Below are 24,332 nucleotides of genomic sequence, written 5' to 3'. Positions count from 1 at the left end.
TTAGGAAAAAGGCCACATATAAAACTACACATATTGCAATCCTTACTAGTTTTATAATCATGAAAAAAGTTTTAGCAAACTGACATTTTGTGCATAGTAAACTTGGCCAACCACAATAATCTACATTCTAGATCTTGATCTTGACTGCAGGAACTGAGCGGAAAGAGAATAGAATAGGAAAATTCTATCACTCATCACTAAGACTTAAGCATATTTAGTTTATAAAGTAATTTGCAGGCAGTCTCACATATTTCAACTTTTAAAAAATAGAAGAAGCAGAAGTACCATTCTTCTGGGTATTGTAAATGGCATTCAACCAATAATGGAAACTTATAAGCAATAACAAATATTTACATCATAATCACTCCATGTTTCCTGTATCTGTATCTACAAAGTAAAGGTAATCTGTGTTTTAACTCATTTGGAATGACTTCAGGGTAACCCTAAAATCTTGAGAAGGTACTCTCTAAAAATTAAGAGGGAAAATTATATGTAATGACTGAAATCAGAAGTAATCAGTGAGGCTATTTGTTGATCTTCCATAACCTAATGTAAGATAAAAAACAGAAAGAGAATAAATAGGTTTAGGAGTTTGAATCCTAACTGCTATGTGACCTCAGATATGTTCTTAATTTCCTCATTCATAAAAAAAGATAACCACAACATACCCACAGAACTGTAATAAGCATTAAATTGCTAGTACCAGATCTGGCACATGGTAGGGAATTCAGGAAATGCTAGCTATAATATTTTAAATAACCATCCAGCCAGACAGTGTGCAATCTCAATTATATTAGCTTACCTAAAATAAATCCCACCTGGCTGGTGTGTGGCTCAGTGGATTGAGTGCCGGTCAGCAAACCAAAGGGTCGCATGTTTGATTCCCAGTCAGGGCACATGCCTAGGTTGCCGGCCAGATCCTCAGTGGGGGGTACTCCAGAGGCAACCACGCATTGCCCTTTGTCTCCCTCTCTCTCTCCCTCTCTTCCCCACTCTCTAAAAATAAATAAATAAAATCTTTTAAAAAATTAAATCCCAAACCTAAATAATACTAGCTCTGAATTCACTTGGAGTGCAAAATGATCATACAATTACACATAACAGGAACCACTGAATGTATCAATCAAATTGGCAAGTCCATGAATGAGCATAGGTATAATATAGTTTGGCTGAAAACACTAGAGTATGAAAGGATGATGAAAAGGCAGATTTTTCCTGTAATTTAAACAGTAAACTTAAAAAGTAAATTGTAAAACATAATGAAAAATAAAAGCATCCAATAATGGCATCTACAAAAGGTAATAGCTTTTACCAGTTAGAGTCCAGTCAGAAGACGGTAAAATTGGGAGGAAGGAGTTCCTGGATAGGGCTTACTTTGCACTGCTGTTCATCACTCGTCACAGAAAATGATGGTTGCAATAAAAATACTAACTTGAAAGAAAACATCATTAATTAGTACTGTATCCCTATATATGCCTATTAGTGTTAGTGAAATGTCCCAGGTTTTCAATGATAGATTCAATTAAATGTTGCAAATCCTAACTGGCAGATTAAATCTCTACAACTCAAGTTTCCCAGCCCCCAAATACGCTTATCGATTCTTGGTTGAACACTAACCACGTACCATAGAACCAAAATGTGAGTTGTTTTACCTCTCAGCAAGACTTACAACGCACTCTTCATGGTGAGAACCATATTAGAAAAACTGGATTAACACTTAAAGAGATCTTAAACTCCACAATCTCAGACACTATGCTCTAACAGTATTTGTTAACTACCCTCCCAGCCAGTAAATGGTGCTCCAAGAAGCGCTTAGTTCTTCCTAATTAGGCAAGTAAAAGTTGAAAGGATAGACGAAGTCATAGCCATTTAAAAAAGATGCTGACTACATCTATTTTGCAAATTATTCAAGAGGGAAATCAAGTTCCAATGTAATGAATCAGCACAAATTTATCATTAAAAATACATACATATTATGTGTATTCTGCTAGTAGTGGATTTAGCTTTATGTGTAAAGTACAACATCTTTAACCTTCAACGTGAGTTTGGGATTGTGGAGGAAGATAGGAGAGTTGAAGGATCATGATGTGAAAATTGGGTACAATCAACCCTGGCGATTTCCCGGAATTGTCAGGATTCGGAACGATCTTAACAAAAGAAATCACCAAAGCTTAGTACGGGGCCTTAAGAACACGAGACACAAAGCAAGTACTGTAATCTGAATACCGTAAAACGGTAACATTGGAGGGCAAGGTTTTTGCTATTTTGAGCACTGTCGTATACCCTGACACACCGTAGGCTTTTCAAAGAGTTGAAAAACAGAACGAGGGTGTCTAAACGTATTATGATGCTTGCATTCATTTGGGATGAACGTAATACTACTTCCAGGAATTTTTCAAATAAAACGCAGCGAAGACACTACAAAATAGTTGTAGCACAGGCCCCATCAACAAAAAGAACAAAAAGAAACGATCAAAGGTCTCTTCAAAGAGAAGCCTGGAGTTTCCCGAGCGTGCGGGCTCAACGTAGGAGCCAAAGGAACAAGTTCTCCAAGGCTCCGCGGTTCACTGCCACAACCCGGCGGACCCGCTTCGGGTCGGTCGGGATCCCGCCAGTACCAATCGCCAGCTGCGCCCCCCACCGGGGCCACGCCTGACGGGCGCTGCGGCCCGTTACAAATAGCGGGTTTCCACGGTGAGGGCCAGGCTGGTGGGCAGGCTGCACTTACCGACCCGCAGCTCGCCCCGCAGCCGGGAGGGAGTGGGGTACAGGGAGGAATGGAGACCCGAGTGTGGACTTTGGAAACGGGGGCATTCGTCGGGGCCTAGCACCGACCTGGGAATCCCGCTTTCACCTCGTGCAACTGCAGTTCCCGAGCCGTGCGACTCTGAATACAGGAACCGAAACGCCGCGCGCCCTAAACCTATTTTGCCGCTTCCCGCCTGACTACCCTCGCGCTCTTGCCCCTCCTCCAAATCCAAAAGATTCCTCCAGGCTCTGAAAACGCCTCTTCCCCGCCCCCTCCCAGTGCCTGTGAACGAGACAGCCTTTAGTTCTCGCGAGAGGCTTTTTCCCCTCCCCCAGCTAGTGAGTGCGCGAACAGGAGGAGAGGAGGGCGCTCCAGGCGAAAGTGCTGCGGACGCCATTATCCTCTGTTTCTCGGCTGCACCAACCTCGACGTCTTGCTTACGTTCCGCTTGTTGACGGCCTGTAGGTAATTGGGGTTATTGGGACTTCGGTATTACGGACGCAGGAAGGGGATTAGCCTCCCTAAAGGCTGCGTTGACTTTTTCTAAGTCTGGTTTTCCTCCGGCCTTCAGCGGCCTCGCAGCCTGAAGGGAGGCGCCGGCGGGAGGCGGGGTGTCGCCTCCTCCGGCACATTGATTGAAGCGGCTTTCGACCAATTGCTTCGCCCTGGCGCCACGTCTGAAGCCCCAGCAGCCAATCGGCTACGACGGCGGGGTAGCAGAGCGCGGGAGGCGGGGGAGAGCGGCGGGGCCCTAGGCTCGTTCCCTATCTGTGACCGGTTGAGGCGGCGCGGCAGCATAGGGACGGCGGCCTCGCGCGGTGAGGAGTGGGGCTAGGCAAACGGCGCGAGAGAGTGAGAGTCAGAGACGAATTTTGTCACTTGAGGGAGGCGTTTGAGGGCTGCTTGGTTGGCTGATTCTCAGCGAGGGAACGTTGCCCGCTTCCCCTCCCCCCACCTCCGCCATTTCCCTGAGCGTATATCCGCAGTCCTCGTTGTGGTACTAGAGGCCGTGGGACGTTGCGAGGCATGTGCCTGTTGGATGAGCTGTAGTTTTCAGTCTTGGGGACCAGGATTTTTGGGGGAGAGGTGGTGGGAGGTCTGCGAGCCGGACCCCAGGGCGGAAGAGAATGCCGTCTTTTGTGTGGGTCCCGCCTCACTTTCGCTGACCCGTCCGGGGCTTGGACCTGGAGCGGGAGAGGTCGAACGGTCGGGGCTGCCTCCGTTGCTTTGTCTCGCCCGCGGTGGGGGGAGGGTGCGGGGGATGAGATCTCGGGACCGCGTGGTGGATGGGGGAGGGGTCGGCTCCCGGCTCCCGGCTCCGCCTAGTAGCACGTAGTCGCCATTACACAGGCCGCCATTTCCTGTCGGATCCAGGAGAGTAGCGGCGCTTCAGCTCTCGCCCGTGACTTTTTCAACTCGCGTTACTCGGCTCTTGCGGATTCTGGTATCGCGTGTGGGGGAGGGGAATGCATGTTACCTCGGCTGCTTGCGTGCGTATTTAGCGAATTTTGCGTTCTGAGGAATGGTGATAGAAGGACCGCAGCAACGTTTTATGCTTACAAACAGATCCCTCTGTTTTTAAATTCCTTTATCCAAATACTCTGCCACACCTCAGTATTTGAGCGATGGGCTCCAAGAAGAGTTTCAGTTAGTCGTTGGAAAAGTGGTTTATCGACAAACTTTAAGGAAGAATGGAAGACAAATGTTGCCGCCCACCCCACCCCCCTTTTTCTTTTTTTAAAGCAGGGACCACATGTCCCGTTCTGCCAGTAGTGAGAGGGACTGTTCGCAGTCCTTTGACCATTCTGGTTGTGAAGGTGTAATGGTTAAGCCATGCCTTTTTAACCTAGTGTAAATCGAATACTACTGGCAGTTTGGGTTTGCTCTTAAATCAGGTTCTGAGATTCCTTCAGCAGATTGACTTGACTGTTGGGCATGTCTTGAATTTGCCTTGATAGGAAATTACGAGGTTTTAGAAAACATTTCAAGTCCCAATAGAAAGAAACCCCCAAACAATTTAAATTTTAATATAAAACTGGTTTGTTTTATGTTTTTGTATAAGTTAAATTTGGCGAAAGAATTGAGGCTCGTGGGTTGTTGTGCCTTTGGTCTTACCTGTATTTATCATATAAAATAACTAGCTTCTGTGGTGGGACTAGATGGCTTCAGTGTTCTTTACCAAAAAAATCGATAGGATTGTTTTGGATTTTCAAGGCAATCGTTTGAGGTTTTAAAGCCCTAAATTGAAGAAACGAGTTTTAGAACCAGCATTTTAGTTTGTTGTGTTCAAATCAGTGTTTGTTAGTTTCAAGTAATTAGCAACCCAAGGCAAAACTGATTTGTGTTGGTTTTTTAGGCTACTGCAGCACTAGGGTGTCAGTTGGTCCCGCCCAGAACACTTCAGTTCTTCTCTGGAAGGATATATAATTGGTACGTTCTAGAAGCAGAGTTGTTTCTTTGCCTTTCTTAATGTTTAGCAACATACACATCTTGTTTTCCAGTAAGCCGGGCGTACTATCCTCTTTCTTTATTTTTTTCAACAGATTGGTGTTCAATATAATCCAAGAAAATGGAAACTGAACAGCCAGAGGAAACCTTCCCCAACACTGAAACCAATGGTGAATTTGGTGAGAGGACATTCCTGTTAATTTTGTTGTTAATGATTGTGAGTGTAGTTGGAAATTGCTGTGAGTTAATTCTCAGCTTCTATTTATGAACTTAAAAGTAACCCTTGCATAGGTAGGTAATTAAGACAAAAACCAATACAAAAAGGCTTTTTTTTGCATTTTGAATTTTCTGATCATTTGAAGTATTTTGTCATGGTACCTCATTTAGAAAATGTTACTGGAAAAGGGAGCATGCTTTGATCTGTAAACATCCAAGAATATGAATGCCTTTAGGGCTTTTTTAAACAAACTTGCAATTAGCAACAAATCTCTTCAAACAGAATGTAGTTGCTTTTTCTAATTTAACCTGTTAATTACATGAAAACTTAAATATAATTAAAGATGCTTTTTCTTGAAGATGCTGGTGTGTTCTTTGAAATTTGAACTGTTAATTTCTAGGTAAACGCCCTGCAGAAGACATGGAAGAGGAACAAGCTTTTAAAAGATCTAGAAACACTGATGAGATGGTTGAACTGCGCATTCTGCTTCAGAGCAAGGTATTAATTTTATTCTTGAAAATTTGAAAATGACTTTTACTCAAGTAGAAATTAAGATAATTTCTCATTAGGCCTCCTGGGAAGCCTTCAAAGCCTTAAAGATTGAAAAATTTAAAAGATGTGTGGGACTTGGAGGGTTTGGGGGGGGGTTGGTTTGGTTTGGTTTTTATGTTTTGGCTAATAATTAAAATGAAATCCCTTAATATACTGAGCCACTTACAGGTAAAACCAGGAGAAGGGTATAGGTGATTCTTACAGCATAAATGGATTTTGGTTACAATAATTTACTAGCAAATAAATTGGCCATTTACTTAGTACTATCAGGTCACAAATTTATAGTATCCATCTGTAAATTATTTGTTTACAGATGGATACTATATGAGTAATAAGTACTTAAAGTTTTATATTTAGTGTATTCTTAAATTCTGAATATTCCAAAGCTCTCTTTGGTTATCAGAACCAAAAAAACACATTAGATACTTGGTGTTTCTTTAATATTTTAACTTGATTCTGATATCCCCAAATAAATTTCCAGCTTTATAACAGAAAAAGGATCCGGGGGGGGGGGGGGGGGGGAATGAAAGCTTCAGAGCACAAGAAAAGGAACAAGAAAATTTCTTTTTACCTTCTCCAGAATGCTGGGGCAGTGATTGGAAAAGGAGGCAAGAATATTAAGGCTCTGCGTACAGACGTAAGTATTAAGAGTTTAAACTACACAAGCAGCTTCAATTGGTAGAAATTTAAGGAGTTGCATCATAGAAATCATTTAATAGCCTAGATACCAGCCATTTGTAATCATTGGTTGCATAGATAATTTCAAGGTTTGCCGTTCCTGGTTTAACAGTTTGTGTTGGGTGGGGAGAATCTATATTAAACCTCTTCACTTTCTAATAACTTTCCACCAAATTATTCACTTCAAGCAAGATAACATCTTAATTAGAAATAACAATAACGACAGTGTAAAAACCCTTAATTGCACCATTTCCCGTGTGTGAATCAATTACAGTGTTACTGAAAACCATTGCAGGTGGCTGATTAAACTCAAATTTTTATTTCCTTTTTTAATCGTCCATCTGTTTAACAGCTTGCACATGGAACACAAACAAATTAATGTTAAGCTTGCATGATTTAAATATGGGTAAAGAAGAGAATAGGCACTTAAAATCTTTAAGATTGGGAAACCTTTTGTCAATGCCAGTGATTTGTTTGAGTCTTCGTATTTTATAGTGGGTTGACTCTTGTGATTAGACACAGTAAATGTTGGTATCACCAGAAGTGCGCATATTTATAGGGCTTGGCTACACCTAAATTCCTTTTAAATTTTTTTCTCATAGTGAACACGCTCTTAATGTTTTTCTTGCTAAAATTGAGGCAAATAATAACTTTGTGTTAAATACTTATTTGGTAGTATTTCATTTCTCTCTTGGTCGCAGATCTTTGTGTGTTCCTCTTGATTACTGTAAACTGAACTTGAAAATTCGTTTAAAATTTTGCAAACTTGCCTGTTAGGATCTAGGGATGTGTTTTAAACCTCCAGGAAACCAACTAGTCTTTTTAGGGTTTTGGTTATGTGGGAATTTTTGTTTTGTCTTTTATAAACCTCTCTCCTCTCAATCCAGATGTTCTGTATAGTTATCTGGGTTATTAATTTCCCCGTTTCCTCAAGAACATCAGTAAACTGAGTCATGACAGGTTTTGTGTCTACCCTCATGAGCCAGCCTGCTACTGAAACATCGTTTGGTTTTTTTTTTTTTGTTTTGTTTTTTAAATAGCTAGTACCATCATTTAAGGTCCTTAAATGTTAAGCCACAGTCAGATATAGAGAAGTCCATTATTGTGTTAGTCTTCAGAGCAACTTAAACTTGTTTCATTAATTGAGAGTATGAGTATAGTTTGTATTAAATTAAAATTTATTGCTTTTCCCCCTTTTCCCTCTCCTTGTTTTTTTGGCCATATATCTCCGTTGCCCATGTACTGGATCGACTTACCCCTGCGTTGCCCACCATGACGTTGGCCCATCCGCCCCTGAACGCCCATGTGAAAACCCTGGTTGGCTATGCCCAAAAATGTGCTCGTTGCCAAACGGGTACCATACTTGACAACTTCTGATTGAATGCCCATGCCCAATGCCAACATCCACGAACGCCAATGACCAATGCAGTACAATGCCAGTGTTTCAGTCCCAGACAGCAGTGGCCCCGAGCGGTATGTCCCAACAGTTTATGCCTCACTGCCTGATTAGAAAGAGAGAAATGTATTTTATTACCTGCCTTTTATATAATTAAATAGTATCCCCTTTAGACGGTGTATTGTTTTTCAAGTTTCTGTCTTATTTTCCCCATTAAGTCTTTTTGTCACTGAACTTTTACCGTGAGTTGCCCACCCAAACGATCCACTAATTTTATTTCGATGGAAGGAGCACAGCTTCAAGTGTTGCATATTTGCTGCATTGTAAATCAAATTGTTACCAAAATAGTCTCTCGCTCTGTCTTTGTGGCCCACCTTGCTTCCCAACATTGCCTGTTCATAATTTTTTCTGATGAAATGCTAACTCTGGTTCACTTTCCTTCACTTCTCATTTGTATTGTCTTTGTTTTGTCTTGCATTTGTATTTGTTTTCTTGCAGAGCCCATTAGTGATCTAATTTCTAACTGGTATCCATAACCTTACTCCAAATATAATGTTCACCACTTGCATATTCCCCCACTTTGCCTAAGAGAAGGTGTGCCAGTTTTACCAATATAACGGCAAGGGTATCCTTAATTAACTTAGTGGTGGCGGGGAACATAAATATTCAACTCTGCTTCAGTTCTGGTCAATTTATTGCCCACTTAATCTGAGCCCTTCCAAGAGCCCATTCTCTCTGTCTCTCTGCAAGTCTCCTAATACTGTTACCATGTCTGTATTGGGCATAAAACAAAAATGCATGTGTTAAATCTATACATAGGCTATTTTAAATGGGGAGTATTAAAAAATTGTATGTTACTTCTCTGTAAAAAGTTTGTATGACTAGTGATAAACACAAAACTCATTTTTCTTTTCCATCTTTTTTGTACTATCTGGTATTTGTGATGTTTGACAGCATATTGAGTATCAGTGCTGATATTGAAACAATTGGAGAAATTCTGAAGAAAATCATCCCTACCTTGGAAGAGGTAGGCTCTTTTTTTATGTATTTGCCAATTGATGGGGGGGTGCTTAAAGTATGTTTATTGGGCCATAATGGGGGAGGTGGAGAGACAGTGAGTAAAATAGTTTGTAGCAGCAGCATTGTACAGCCTGCTCCATAGAACACAGGGTTATCGTGATCACAATTTGTTTTAAAATGCAGTCTGGCCTCTGGAGTAAATAGGAACTATTTGTGGTCGTGTACTTTCATGGGTTTAGCATAGATTTTATGGGGTTTAGTTTCATAGGAGTTTGGGGGGTTGTTTTGTTTTAATTGGTTGTAGGAATACGTGGGGAAGGACTGTATTTGAAAAGTTTGAGGATATTTTAATTGTGTAATTATTATGTAGAGAAAACGTATGTTTTTAGTGTAGATTAGCAGTTTCTCATATTTAATGATGTAGATGTGAAATATGTTGTAGTAGCTTTACCAATATATGCGACAATAGCCTGATCACACTAGACACTTAACCTATTACTCTTATTTTTCTACTTTCAGGGCCTGCAGTTGCCATCACCCACTGCAACCAGCCAGCTCCCGCTCGAATCTGATGCTGTGGAATGCTTAAATGTATGTCATAGTGCCATTGAACCCCACTGAAGTATGGAGCCTGGCCCATAGGATCAATTTTATTTTTAACATGGTGTGCTTTTCCCGTCTCTATAGAAAAAGGCTTGAAAACATGATAAATGAATGGTCTTACAACTCACTGTTGACCCTGCTCCATGCTGCAGTGGGAATTAACTACATTTGCAAAGTGCTTTGCAGTCATTTATATTATGGTGTTATTTGAATGTTAATAATAATATTGTGGTAACAGCGACATGCTAAATGGCTGCAGTGTGGGTATGGTGTTGCAGGACCTGAAAATAAAATAGTTTTTTAAGGTGGTGCAGAATGTCCTTTTTGGGCCTGGCTATTGAGGATAATAAGCACATAACTGGTAAAGTTATTGAAATAAAAATTCAGGTTGCTCACTGCAACAGTATGTTACGCTTATAGCAGATAAGTGTGCATTATTTGGGGGATCTTTAATTTGGAACTAAAATTTTATAACTCTCCCTCTGCAGTACCAACACTATAAAGGAAGCGACTTTGACTGCGAATTGAGACTGTTGATTCATCAGAGTCTGGCAGGAGGAATTATTGGGGTCAAAGGTGCTAAAATCAAAGAACTTAGAGAGGTAAAGGCACCATTTTATTTTCTCCTGTTAACATTACTTGAAAATAGTTTTTCACATAGATTTGGTTCAGTGGGCTTCTCACCCTTCTGAGTTTCTTCCCTGAGATTCCTCATCACTTCTTACTTAGTTTGCTATCAAAATACCACAATAAGGCCTTACTCACATTATTTTGCCAAAAATTTTTATGCCAATGAAAATTCCTGGAGTTACTAACGGGGGGGGGGGGGGGGGGGGGTGCAGGTTTTGTTAAGGTGATTGTGCTTCTGAGCCTTCCCAGGTTTCCTAGCCTTGTTAGTGTGCTTGTTTTTTTTGTTGTTTCTTTTGCTTAATTCTGTTCTTTGTTTTGTTTTGTTTTGTTTTAACTTATTACAGAACACTCAGACAACAATCAAGCTTTTCCAGGAATGCTGTCCTCATTCCACTGACAGAGTCGTGCTTATTGGAGGAAAACCAGATAGGGTTGTAGAGTGCATAAAAATCATCCTTGATCTCATATCAGAGGTACCTTGGAATATACATTTCATTTCATGAAATTCATAGATGTCAAAAGTAGTTTCAGAATTGTTAAGACAGTCTTATCTTTTTCCCTAGCAATTCTTTATCGCCTGTCTTTAGTTATCACTTTAATTTAGAAATAATTGGGAGAGTGTAGAGAATGATCATTTGATTGCTAACGAGATTTTTATAGCCTTTAGTCCTTAAAAGGAAGTTTCTATAGTACTATATTGCACAGGTTTCCACATTACAGCCTCAGTATGGGTTATAGGCTCACCAAAGATAGTGATCCCTTAATCTCTCGGAATGGTTACTACTTTATAGACTCCACTGTGAAATGTAAAAGGTGTTCATAAAATGCCTAAGATTAGGATAAAAATAGTAAGCTGCTAATCTCTCCCCCTGCCCTCCCAAAAAAGCAGTAATGCTCACTTTTTGTTTGGGCTCAGCATGTTGCCCCCACCCTCGATCCCCTGTCCTTTCCTTCCTATTGTATCTTTGCCTATTTCCTTGTTCTGTCTGCATTGCCTGTTAGAAATAAGGAGGGAGCTCTAGATGTTTTGTAAAAAAGAGTGGTTGGTGGTGAACCAAGGGTGTTTTTCTTTGGTCTGTAATATAGCTGTTTTTGTTTCAGTCTCCCATCAAAGGACGTGCACAGCCTTATGATCCCAACTTTTACGATGAAACCTATGATTATGGTGGCTTTACAATGATGTTTGATGACCGCCGTGGACGTCCTGTGGGATTTCCCATGCGGGGAAGAGGTGGTTTTGACAGAATGCCTCCTGGTCGGGGTGGGCGTCCGATGCCTCCATCTAGAAGAGATTACGATGATATGAGCCCTCGGCGAGGACCTCCTCCACCCCCTCCTGGTAGAGGTGGCCGGGGTGGTAGCAGAGCACGGAATCTTCCTCTTCCTCCACCACCACCACCTAGAGGAGGGTAAGTTCTTTTCATCTGCATATTAAGATACAGGAGGCTGCACTTCAGCAAGGTCGGGTAGGGTAGATTTTATTGGATGTGTGTGACATTACAACCAGTACTATTCTTGCAGAGATCTAATGGCCTATGACAGAAGAGGAAGACCTGGAGACCGTTATGATGGCATGGTAAGAATTTTTATTTATCATCAACGTATAGTTGAGTACATATGGGATCTTATCTTAAAATCAGATGTAGTTAACCTTTTGTTCCCAAAAACTGTTAATTGACAAGCTTGTCTTAAAAATGGACTTCTTATGTAGATTTTATCACTTAAGACATTTTTATTCCCCAAAATGTGAAATTGTTGCCTATTTACATATTTAGTGACGTAGAATAGAAACAGGCATATAAAAACAATTCTAGGACAAAAATATGGTACCAGGTTCGTGTTAATAGTTCTGTCTCTTAATACAGGTTGGTTTCAGTGCCGATGAAACTTGGGATTCCGCAATAGATACGTGGAGCCCTTCAGAATGGCAGATGGCTTATGAACCACAGGTTGAGTATCATGGTGGTTTGCATTCATATCAGTAATAATTAAGATGTTTGTGTGCTCACCAATAAGTCTTCTTTCCCCCTTGTTAATATTTTTAAACCCTGTATACCTTAGTGGTTTCTTGCCCTAAGGATTGTATTCCGAATGTATACTTACTAGGGAAGATATGGGAGGACTTTGGTTTCCTAAACTGAGGGGTTTTAGGAATATTAAAATATCTGAAGAATAGTCTTAAAGTAATTTTTTGTTTTGTTCTGTTTTGTTTTTTTCTTTCCATTTTTAGGGTGGCTCTGGATATGGTAAGTTTTCTCCTTTGTGAAATCAAATATCATTTCATGCTTTCTAAATGAACTTAATACTCATAATTTAAATCAGATTATTCCTATGCAGGGGGTCGTGGCTCATATGGTGATCTTGGTGGACCTATTATTACTACACAAGTAACTATTCCCAAAGATGTAAGTATCTTTACTGTATTACACAGAACATTTAATGCATCATTTTAAGTTCCCTAACTTATTATAAAAGGTGTAGCAAAATTATTCCATTTTAGGACTAAAATTGTGCTTTCAAGGACTTAGTGTAGTGTCATTCTCTGGTTTAAGATTTGTCAAGTGGTGTCTAATACTATCAAAAGGAGTTAGAGGTTTTTGAGCCCTTGATTCATTTATTAAGGAAATGCTGACGTGTAAATGTTATAACCCAAATCTTGACTAGTTAGCATTAAAATTCAGAATAAGTAAATATACTAAGTTAATACTCTTGTGAAGGTCATTAAAAATACAGGTTATATGTTTTTTCTTAAAGTATATCATAAATACTTGTTTCTGAAAATTTTTTCAGTTGGCTGGATCTATTATTGGCAAAGGTGGTCAGAGGATTAAACAAATTCGTCATGAGTCCGGAGCTTCGATCAAAATTGATGAGCCTTTAGAAGGGTCCGAAGATCGGATCATTACCATTACAGGAACACAGGACCAGATACAGAATGCACAGTATTTGCTGCAGAACAGGTCAGTTTGTTTACCTTTTATGTTAGCTTGCACATACTAAAACTTTAAAAAGCTTTTTCTTCTCAATTGGTTTTTCTTTTTAGAAGCCATGGTGTCTCAACCTTTTGGGGACCTAACTTCTAAACATTCTAATAGCTTTGCTTTAATTTTCTTCTGCTTTCTTACTAAAAACGGAGACATTCAATACTAATCTTGCTGGAAGAAGCCTTAACCAAGCAAACTTCTCATTTCTGTGGTGAAAACTGCTGCCAAAACCACTTGTTATAAATTATACAGAGCCTGTAGAAAATATAGAAGATTCAGTGGATGTTGGTCTAGTTCTGTGTGGAAGACTAGTGATTTTGTTGTTTTTAGATAACTAAATCGACAACAAATCACAGTCTGCCATATGGCACAGGCCATGCCTCTACAGGACAAATGATTGGTGCTGTAAAATGCAGCATTTCACACCTAACTGGCATTTCTTGTCTTTTCTACCAACTATTAACTTTCGATTTCATTTTCTTAATTCTTCTCTACTAATGTCTGGTTCACTATTAATCTTTTAATTTTTTTTAGTTTTACATTGCTCTAATTTGTAACTGCTAATGTTTTAATTCTTCTAATTATACTGGACATGCTTATTTTAATTTAGCATTGAAAATTGTCTTAATGTTGATTAAGATGTTACAAACAAAAATTCTAATTCGTACTTTTTTTTCTTTTCTTTTATAGTGTGAAGCAGTATGCAGATGTTGAAGGATTCTAATGCAAGATATTTTTTCTTTTTTATAGTGTGAAGCAGTATTCTGGAAAGTTTTTCTAAGACTAGTGAAGAACTGAAGGAGTCCTGCATCTTTTTTTTTTAATCTGCTTCTGTTTAAAAAGCCAACATTCCTCTGCTTCATAGGTGTTCTGCATTTGAGGTGTAGTGAAATCTTTGCTGTTCACCAGATGTAATGTTTTAGTTCCTTACAAACAGGGTGGGGGGAGGGTGTGCAAAAACTAACATTGAAATTTTGAAACAGCAGCAGAGTGAGTGAATTTTAATTTTTGTTCATTGTTGGTGGTTAAAAAGCAAAATTCCCCCTATGTAATTATTGTGAACACTTTGCTTTGTGGTCACTGTAACACTTGGGGGGGGTGGGACAGGGAGGAAAAGTAACAGTAGTCCATATTTCCCTGGCATCTATTCAGAGCAGTGTGCAGAATGTAATGCTCTTTTGTAAGAAACGTTTTATGATTTTTAAAATAAATTTAGTGAACCTATTTTTTCGGTTGTCTTTTTTTTTTTTTTTTTTTTTTTTTTTTAAGATGGTCATTTTTCAAATGGCTGAATTCCCCAACCTATTCTCAATCTGAACACTAAGTTTGATTTTCAGCTCCTCTGCTGGGCTTAAACTTAGGCAAAAATATCTTGGCAAATTCAGTCCTGGTGATTTCTGGATGGTTTGAAACTCCATTTATTGCTTGGGAAGAAACTCCATCATAACACATTCATGCTTATAATAAGCTGGGGATTTTGTTTATTTGTTTTGGCAAATGCTTGCCCCTACTTTGCAACAGTTTTCTGTGTTAGTAATTGTGAAGAACAAAGGTGGGGAGCAGTGCTAAAAAATAATGGTATTGCTATACACCAGAAGCCTTGATGGCAGCAAGTTTTATTAATCGGAATAATAATTGGTCATGGAAGTGACTGATGCTAAATAAATCCTGATTATTTTTTATTAGATAATTTCTCACCTATAGACTTCAACTGTCAGCCTGCCTAGTGTCTATTAGTTCAACTTTGTAAAAATATATATTCTTGTTTTTCCCATTGTATGCAAACTGAAAGAAAAAGATGTACCCTTTTTTTGTTGTATGTTGGGTTATGTAGGAAATGTTTGTGAACAATTTAAAAAAAAATGAAAAAAGTTCCTGTGGATGTTTTGTGTAGTATCTCGGCATTTGTATTAATAGTTAAGTTCTCTTCCAAATAAAACTCCCATAATGCTAGATTTGATGTGTGCCCAATTTGAACAAGGATTGACTGACACCTGTAAAATTTGTTAAAACGTTCCTCTTGTAAGGAAATACAGTAATCTTAAATTATATATTTTTCGTGTGAAGTGTTTTTCTAGCATTTATGAATGAAATCTGGTAGGGGTGGTAAATAGTGTTAAGAGCTGAGTCATGCAGTTTTACAAGTTATGTTCTTATATTACCTATGAAAAGTCTTTAGGGTTTTTTTGTTTGTGTTAGATTTTTGTGTAGAGTAACTAACTAGTTTGTTTGAGAGTACTAAAGTAAAATAAATTCTAAAATACTGACTGTTGACCTCCAGTTGTGCAGGAGGCATGAGACCTCATTTGCATAGAAAAGGATTCATGGGTATAGGTCTGTTAAGTGTAGGAAGGTGACTTGTGTATAATAGAATGTGAAGTGGGCAGTTTGTCTTGAGTACACAAATGGTAACATGCAAATACTGCTTTTTAGGGTGATGAGTATTTCAATTCACACTTCCCTCTTGGAGGAAAGGAATTAAGTGTATCTCAATAGTGAAATACATGATGTCACATCACTTAAAATTAGTGAAGACCACTTGTGATGAGGTTTCCCCAAAGGTAAAGTTAGGCTGAGTTGTCACATTGGTGTTACTTCTCCCTTGAGTATTTCCAAGTATAGGTAAGCTGGGACTGCTTGGGAGGTAGTACAGCCTGCTTATGTTGAAATGAGCCATCCCCAGAGAAAAATCACCGATGACATTTAGTTAAGTTGTAAGCATTCCTGGAGAGAATGCTGGTTTTCAAAGTTTCCATTAGTCATTGAAAAATCATTAAAGAATGGACTTATTCAGTGAAGGTTTTAATTTTTACTTTACAAACCAGATTTTGAACACATGAATCTACTAAAGAATTGGGGAATGGCATTGATAATTTGGGTGTACAGCATTGCCACTATTGGTGTAAGTGGTATTAGAACATGAGTTGGAAATTGAGAAAGTTCTGGCATCAGGTTTAGAATTCACATTTGGTGCCATATTGAACCATTTTTGTAAGGAGTAGTACATACACTTGATATATTGAGGCTTTAAATTTTATATATATATCTCTTCAAAGATTTTATTTCTATAGAGGGGAAGGGAGAAAAATATGGGGTGCCTCTCGGCATCCTTCCCTACCTGGGACATCCACACAACCCAGACGTGCCCTGACTGGGTTTGATTCCCAGGAACATTTTGCTTGCAGAATGACAACTAACAGCCACACAGGTCAGGGCAGAGGTTCAAAAAATTTAAACATGAACATGTAAGCTTCCAAGACTGATTTTAGCTTAACTTTTTGACAAGTTAGTACCAAAATGTCAGTGGACGTTGGAAATCAGGTCGCACCAACGTTTTTAACAGGAATGAGGAACTTCACTGCTATCCAAATTTTAAGTTGGCTTGCGTAGTGAGACTAAAATGAAAAAATAACATTTTACTGAATGATTGAGTAGTTAAAGCCTAAATGTTCAATAGCCAATACCAGTGGTATACATAGACAGTCTACAAAAGTGAATTAACAACTAGAGCAATTTTTTTTGAAAGTCATTTCAGTGGTTTGTCTTACAATGTCTTAGGTTAGTACCCAAAGGGAATTACTGTTCCACAAACACTAGTCATGAATTGCTTAAGATAGTTGCTGAAGCCCTGGTGGGCGTGGCCCAATGGATTCAATACTGTTCTGTGAATGTAAAGGTTGCTAGCTAGTTCGGTTCTCAGTCAGCACATGCCCAGATTGCAGGCCAGGTCCCCACTTGGGGTGAGAGTCTACTGGTCAGTGTGTATATTGCACATCAACATTTCTTTTCCTCTCCCCATCTGTAAAAATCTTTTTAAAAAATCACTCCTGAAGAGGCCTGTACTTTAAAATTTATTTTTATATCAGTTAAAAAAAACAGTTTTTTTTAAACGTTTTGGTCTATGGGACAATGCTCCAACCAACTGAGCCATACCAGCCAGGGCAAGGAATATTCAGTCTTGACGGCTAAATTAAGTTAATCTTAAATACTATGTTTACATTGTTTCTAATACAGGTTTGTTCCTTGCAAATTAGAAGTGCAACTGTCCCAGTTTCTTGATGATGACACAGAACTTTTACACAGTAGTATTACAGTGTTTCCCAAACACTAATACTGTTGCTAGGGGCATGTTCAAAATCACCAACAATGCTGGTTAAATATGAAAGCTGCTGTCCCACACCTCAGTTCTAATGAATCCAATCAATCTCTCTACCAAGGCATCCAGAATCTGCATTTAACAAATTCCTGGAGATAATAGCTGGAGTTGTTAAAAGGTCTGTCATCTCTACCTTTCCAAGATCTTAAAGGTCTGCTGTATGCAAAGGGTTTGGTTAGACTTTCTGGTAATGGGAGGAAAGAGCTTTTGTCAGGAGTTACGTAATAATATAAGAGCTACAAGTATTTTCTTACCTTTTCATTAACCCAGACATATTTAGTTCTCTATATAGGGGCAGTTGTAGGCCTTAAGGGTGCAGTGGTAAGCAAAAATAATTATTTGAAAAGATAATCCAATAATAACAAATAGAGGGAAAAAAACCATAATACTGTGAAATGTGTGTATATACACATATATACATTCACAGTCATGTTAGTGTTGCCTGGAACAACTTCGTGAAGAGTTAAGAGGGAAAATCCCAGTATGTTGATCCAAAACTTCCCTCTGCTCCTAGCAGATGAAACAGACTGGAAGAGTTTGTGTACACAGATATTCGCCCAAGGCGCAGGCCTCAGCACTTCCAAGTCAGGGAAGGAATCTGACCTGAGAAAGAGGAAGGAAGGGAATACCTGGAAGATTAAAGTCGAGGCAGATACATTTGTCCATATTTTAAATGAACTAATCTGCTGAGGTGAGTGGTTGAATGTACAAAATGCAAATATTTTGTGGGTTTGAGTTCCCCTTTGTGCCAGCTGAGTAGGCACAACCAACTGATTTGAGGTAAACAAATATCAGCTAACCTATGACTTGAAACCTTTCTGGCCTCCACCTCTTTTTTTGTCCAGAACCCATAAGGATTTCCTGTACTAGTAACAGCCTCCCATTTCTCCCTGCTTCCCCAAAGTCAGACCTGTAACCCCCAGACCTAAAATTTTGAGGGAAATAAAAGACAGTCATCAAAACCTCACACCTTTCAAAATCCTGTCAAATATTTTCTTTTTGGTCATTCTATCCCCCTTTCCCCTTTTCTTCCTGAAATTTACCATTAAGGCACAGGCTTCATGGAAAGAAGGGCCAGTTCACCTAGAATAAGAAGTCTGTAGGGTAAGGAGGGGAAAGCATATTGACAGCTGCTTATCATACAGAGATAAAGTCATTTTGGTAGTAAGGGGAGATTTGACAGGAATGTTGGAGTACAAAGTGCCAGCTTTGTCCCTCTGAAACCTCCCTCCCGTTCAGTGTGGTGCAGGCTGAGAGATTAGTTAAAGCAGCAACTCCAGATAGGTATGAATAGGAAGCCAAAGGCAAAGAAGCAAGGCTCAAGCCTCATTTCTATTGGGGACCTTGCAAAGTGGCTATGATCACGTGGGATAGTGATGCACAGGAGAAATCAAGGCATATCATGCTTTGGCACAGTGACTGAAATTACACCCACACACTCCACAGAATTTCCTTTGATTCCCATATGGCATAAAGAGGGAGTGCTCATGAATTTGCCATGGGGTCACCATGGTGAAGGGGGTGGTTACCTCACAGCAGGAGCTATAAGGCAGACAGCTCACCCAGGGGCTAGAGATACAGCAGAAAAAAGGGTTAGAAATACCAGTGAAAGCTGAAGTTAAATCGAGTTAGTCAAGGAAGGCCAACTGGGCTCAGTGCTGAGAAACCAGACCATCAGTTATACTAGTTTTGGTCACTCAGTGGTAGTAACTAGGGGAAGAGCAGGGGCCAGAATTCAGATACCAGACAGACTACACCTCAGCTAGAGATCAAAGGCAGGTTGCTGACAAAGGCTCTTTCCTCCTATTATCAGAACCCCTAAACCCTTTGTACCCAACCTTCCCTTCCATCCTAAGAACTTTTTTGTGACTTTCCAAAAATTTATTTTTGTTTAAATTAGTTGCTATTATATGTGGCTCTTCAATCAAAGAGGCTTATCTTGAACAGGAAGCATTGCTAATTTCAGGGAGGACAGTAACAAAGTATGGGTGACAGCTGCTGGATCCCTCTCAGCTGCCACTACTGTCAGCCAGTGTCACTTGGGCCTTCAGTCATGCCATGTGGGACATAAATCAGTCATTTTCCAGGGGACTGCCAGGCTCTGTCTCAAGGCTGCCACTGAACATCCAAGGCAAACAGCAACATGCCCAAATTTCTGGCTTTCCTTCATGTTCAGACTACAAAGAATGCCACACCTGACAGGCAAGAGATTTGACTTCCTGACTAGCCACCAAAAGGGCTAGATGATGCAACCAGAATAATAGAGGAGTTGACTCCCTCTGGAGAAAATTGTGACCAATGGGGAAAAGGAGAAAGGAGAGAGCTGTGTGCTGCCCAGCCATCAGTCCCTTTGGTTCACTCCGCTTGTGCTGCCAAGGAAACACTGCGGATAGCTGGTGCCAGGTGGTCAATTTCATTTGGCAGAAGGCCACCATGCTGTCTTACTCACTGTAGTTAGAGATACAAAAAGAATTATTAGACTACAAAGACTTGGCATTAGTGTTCTTGAAATGAACCAGTGGCCATCTGCATTGCTAAGATGATTCACAGCACAGAAAATCTTGTCGGGGAATTGTTAGCCATTCTAGACAATGACAAGGTAATTCTCCTGCAAAGAGATGGGTCAGGCCAGTGCAGTGCTGTCCCCCTTGAAACTTGGACTTGCTGAAAGCAGAAAGATGTGCTGACTATGTGGTGAGCTAAGGTCACAGAAGAAGAACTTTGTGACTGTGAATATTGTTCATTATCCTAAACTTGGGAGTTATACAAAAAATCCAGATCTGAGTTCATGAAACCCTGACCCGAATGTCTGCTCTATTAATTACTGCGCCAAGGAGACCAAGTACAGAGCAGAGCCTGTTTGCAATGTGTCCCCAAACTTTCTATTTAAGCCAGTGGATATCTGCAAGTTTGGTGTGATATTTGCTCTTCTGGTGCATAGAAGAATGGTAGCTCTGCCGGGGTCACTATGGTGATCATCAGCAATGACCTGCTGGGCTTTTGCCTCAAAGCACCCTTCAGTCCTGGAGTACAAAGTGCAGGCTGGTAACAACAATTTGTACAACACACCTTGGTGTTTCAGCATCTACGTCATGGGCTTGGTCCTAGAGTGGATTAAGAACAGTGGTGTGCAGTGATCATGGAGAAGATTAGCTCCATCCAATCTCAAATGATTCATGGTATTGATAAGCCTCACGAAATCTTTGTGTATCCAGTGAACTACAGAATAGAAGCCAGGTGAATATTCCATTATGCATTGGCAACAGCAAAAAAGGTGATGCTTTGGGAAAAAACAACTTTTTGGTAAAGCTCTTGAACTCCATATGATCTCTTTGAAAGGGCATGGGTCTGAGGGAAGCATCGGGGCCTTTCTGTAGAATGCAGAGAGGATTGAAGATGTTCAGAAGCTGGCAGACTTCATGAAAAATTCTTTGAGGATACATCAGCTATGAACATACCTAATCAATATATACTCTGCCCTTGAATAGTGTATAAAATTTAAAGTAACTTGGGAATGGCTACAAAAACTTAAACATGGTATTTTTCTTGAATTAAACATGTTTATTCTACAATCTTTTTCCAAAGAACAAAACATCCACAGCTCTGCAAACTGATGGGACTTTGAACAGACACCTTAATTCTGACTTGATCGGGAAGCATTTAAAATTTTTTTCTCTTCCTTTTCTAGCAAATTCTAGATTATGCTGTCTTTGCTGACACTTTTTCCTGCTAGACCTCAGCATTCAAACTTGTCTGTGGACTTAATTATACAAAGTGCAGTTAATGTTTCTGGAGACGCACAAGCACACATACATGGAAGGTGGATGGGGTCCTCTAGGCGCTTAATCGCTATCCCTTCCAAAATGACAGCAGTGGGATCTCCTGGGTTCCACAGCTATTAATTCAGTTCAACACTGACCATGTGGTGAGTGTTTAGGAGGAGTTCTAGGCTAAAGGTCGCTTTCTTTATACTGTAATTTTCATGAAGAGATAAAAGTGACATACTATTATATGTTTATATAGCAGGGTCTGTTTTTAATACCAAATAGTTTATATCTCTATGCATTTATATTTCTAATAGTACAGTTCTCAGTTATAAATGTAGAGATTTAGAATTTGTTAGAATCCAGGACTTTGGATTCTAACTATAATGTAATGCGTTATAGCATTACATTAGCCACATTTCCCTCCACCACCCTCCTTTTTAGGCTGCTTCATAGAAAAAATTTACAAATTTTCTAATTCACTTTTGATTTCCTTTCAGTGGGTAGGAGAGAAGGCTGATTGGTTGCTTTTTTGTTTTTTAGTTGTTCTGTTGAACTAAAATTTTCTGGTAAACTCCCTATCCTTTGTTCACTTTTCTGTTCTATTTATAGTGTTTGATCAGTGATACTGTGAATTCAGGAAGATCTGTACTGAAGAGTCTTTACCCCTATTGTTTTTCCATTGTCAGTATTTTATGTTGAATATGTGAAGGACATTAAAACCCTAAAACATCTGAGGGAGAGAGAATTTCCTCTTCTTTCCCCCACCTACAAACTCCTCCAAGGCACAGTTTCTCCATGTAGTTTGTCCAGTGTCATGGGGACTGTGGCAACACACCTATACAATGACCAGCTGTATCTCTTCGAGGCTCACCGCAAAGCAGTTACCAGCACAAAACTACATCTGCTTGTCTTATTTGCCATGTGAACCTTTCTTTTCCTTCCCGCACTATCATACCCTGTCAGATTGTACCTCCTAGATAAAACATCAGCATTTAATCCCTGCCTCAGGTTGTGTTCATGACAAATATTCCTTTGTATGTTTATTTTTGTGCTTTTTGAAAAGCAGGTTTTCATATTTATTATCATATGTACCCCTTCTTTTGCACTACAATCTGAGCTGAGTGATCAATTGCCAACTAGCACCAATTCTCCAAATCAAAGTGTGTGAGGGATATTAATACATGCTTGTGTGATTCTCTTTAATAGAAGATGACACCAGGCAATCATTTACTGCTGTTCCTCAGAAATAAAATGACTAGAAGGGCTGCCACTCCTCTTTCAAGCATCTGAACTTCAGTTCTGGAAATTTCTTCAGCCTGTCGTTGGGCAGTGCAACAACCCCTTGCTTGATGATTTCCAGGACCTATTCAACTCGCAGCTCAGCTCCAGTTCACAGTGACCTTGAGCTAAAGAAGGTGACTACCAAATCAATATTTTACATTATATCCTGAAATGAGAGGCGAGTTCAGAATTGTTCAAAGAGATCACATTTGTAAAGCAGTGTGTACAACAGTTTGAATTGTGAATTTGTCAGGCAGGAACTAATGCTCTCTAACATCATTCAAATCACTTCTTCTATGACATTTAAGGCTTGTGCATAATCTGGTAAAGGAACATCATTGGAAATCAGCAATCCACTCAAGGATTGTGTGGCTTATTCCAGAGCTTTGTTGTGTTTTTTTTTAGATAGCAAGGAAAGCAAATACGGGGCTGGGCCAAGGTAGGCTTACAGTTGTGAGTACATGAAACACAGAATTTATTCTTGTATTATTTTCCAGATGAACAACTGTAAACCTACTTTTGCCCAACCCTGTTGATTAATGGTTTATTATAAAAGGATATAACTCGGGAACAGCCAGATGGAAGACATATATAGAGCAAAGTATGTGAGAAGTGGCACAAAGCTTCCACACTTTCTAAGCAGGTCTTTCCCCCTGAATCTCTACATATTCACCAACTTGGAACTTCTGCATTGTTTTCCATAATACTTAGTTCTTTCTCCTAAGTAGCAAATATTCATTTCACTAGTTATAAGAAAACTATGGTTCAAAAAATTCTAATTTTCTAGTTAAAAACTAATTCTAGTTTCGAACTAAAATAATAATGTTCATATTACATAACTTAGTAAAAACAATGTATTTATTCCATTATAACACAATATTTTCAAACTGAAAATGAAGTATTTAAGAGTCAATAGTTCTCAACAGAGTTCATTCTGTCCCTAAGCCATAGCCTATAGATGGGACATTCTACACACAATAAGAAGAAAATAGAATGAGAAAGAGCCTCCAATGGTACTAAGAAAACTAGGATAATATAAGGCTGTAGACTCCAAGAGTGAATTTCAAGGACATGGTCAATTTGAAATGCTATATATGTGGATAAATCAAGGAGAAAAGGAACAGAGAAAAATTACATAGTAATGAAATATATGTTTTCTGCTAAGCCTTCTTGAGGCTTTAGTTTATTGATCTCTTTGGGAAAATTGGGGTAAATGAAAGTAACTGGGATGCCCAACCTTCACAAAATCCATTTCTCCTCTCTGCTTTCTATTTTCTGCATATATGAGAAACTACAGCTTCCTTTCTAGCATATTTATTGTCCACCTATTGCTCTAGCCCAGCAATTTTCAACATTTTTCATCTCGTGGCACACATAAACTAATGACTAAAATTCTGTGGCATGCCCCCAAAATATTTTTTTGCCAATGTGAAAAAAAATAGGTGTAATTTTGACTCATTCACACTGGGCTATTATTGTATTGGCCATTGTAATTTTTTTATTTGACAATCTAAGGGAAAAGAGGTCAGTGCCCCTGACTGAATAGTCAGATATTGCATGTCTTAAAAAAAATTTTGCATCATTCCAGTTAAAAATCTCTGCCCTTTTTGCAACTTTTCCTCAGGAATATCTCTTAACACACTATTTCTTTATCTGCTATAGCCTATTATGACAGATAATAGCAAATGCATCAATGATTTTTGCCAATGCTTGACATTCAATTTAGCTCTTCAGAATAATGGCTCTCTTGATGACTTGTACTGACCTGGATACTGTTCAGCAGAGGCAAAGTGATAGAGACACATCACTGATCATGCCTACCTACTTTGTTAGCCTTTAAAATGAATGTAA

The 24,332-nt window shown here is 39.4% G+C and overlaps 1 protein-coding gene and 1 pseudogene across 9 annotated transcripts; both read left to right on the top strand.

Annotated features, from left to right (window-relative positions):
* Nucleotides 1-3,073: 3,073 nt before the first annotated feature.
* On the top strand, nt 3,074-15,328 carry HNRNPK (heterogeneous nuclear ribonucleoprotein K). 9 transcript variants are annotated; one of them, XM_028507002.2, is made up of 17 exons: nt 3,074-3,210; nt 5,106-5,179; nt 5,293-5,376; nt 5,815-5,912; nt 6,547-6,603; nt 8,074-8,117; nt 8,995-9,067; nt 9,580-9,651; nt 10,152-10,265; nt 10,638-10,766; nt 11,395-11,702; nt 11,815-11,869; nt 12,159-12,242; nt 12,524-12,539; nt 12,616-12,698; nt 13,084-13,253; nt 14,028-15,328. In XM_028507002.2, the coding sequence occupies exons 3-17, from the start codon at nt 5,319-5,321 to the stop codon at nt 14,056-14,058; spliced, it is 1,392 nt and encodes a 463-aa protein (XP_028362803.1). In that variant the 5' UTR covers nt 3,074-3,210; nt 5,106-5,179; nt 5,293-5,318; the 3' UTR covers nt 14,059-15,328. The 9 variants fall into 9 exon arrangements, with proteins under 9 accessions (XP_028362803.1, XP_028362736.1, XP_028362859.1 ...); XM_028506935.2 differs by having other exon boundaries at nt 13,968-15,328; XM_028506950.2 differs by having other exon boundaries at nt 3,087-3,214; nt 13,968-15,328.
* Nucleotides 15,329-19,619: 4,291 nt separating this feature from the next.
* On the top strand, nt 19,620-21,422 carry LOC114490499 (annotated as a pseudogene).
* Nucleotides 21,423-24,332: the final 2,910 nt, after the last annotated feature.

This window comes from Phyllostomus discolor, chromosome 3 (genome assembly GCF_004126475.2).
Source record: "Phyllostomus discolor isolate MPI-MPIP mPhyDis1 chromosome 3, mPhyDis1.pri.v3, whole genome shotgun sequence".
Classification (NCBI taxonomy): domain Eukaryota; kingdom Metazoa; phylum Chordata; class Mammalia; order Chiroptera; family Phyllostomidae; genus Phyllostomus; species Phyllostomus discolor.
This window is presented reverse-complemented; position numbering and strand designations above follow the sequence as displayed.

Bases quoted from the DNA above. Each gene is read 5' to 3' on its own strand.
- HNRNPK (XM_028506935.2), top strand. From the start codon at position 5,319: ATGGAAACTGAACAGCCAGAGGAAACCTTCCCCAACACTGAAACCAAT. The intron at 6,604-8,073 runs GTAAGTATTAAG...TGACCAATGCAG, and splicing joins TTAAGGCTCTGCGTACAGAC to TACAATGCCAGTGTTTCAGT. The intron at 9,068-9,579 runs GTAGGCTCTTTT...TTCTACTTTCAG, and splicing joins TCATCCCTACCTTGGAAGAG to GGCCTGCAGTTGCCATCACC.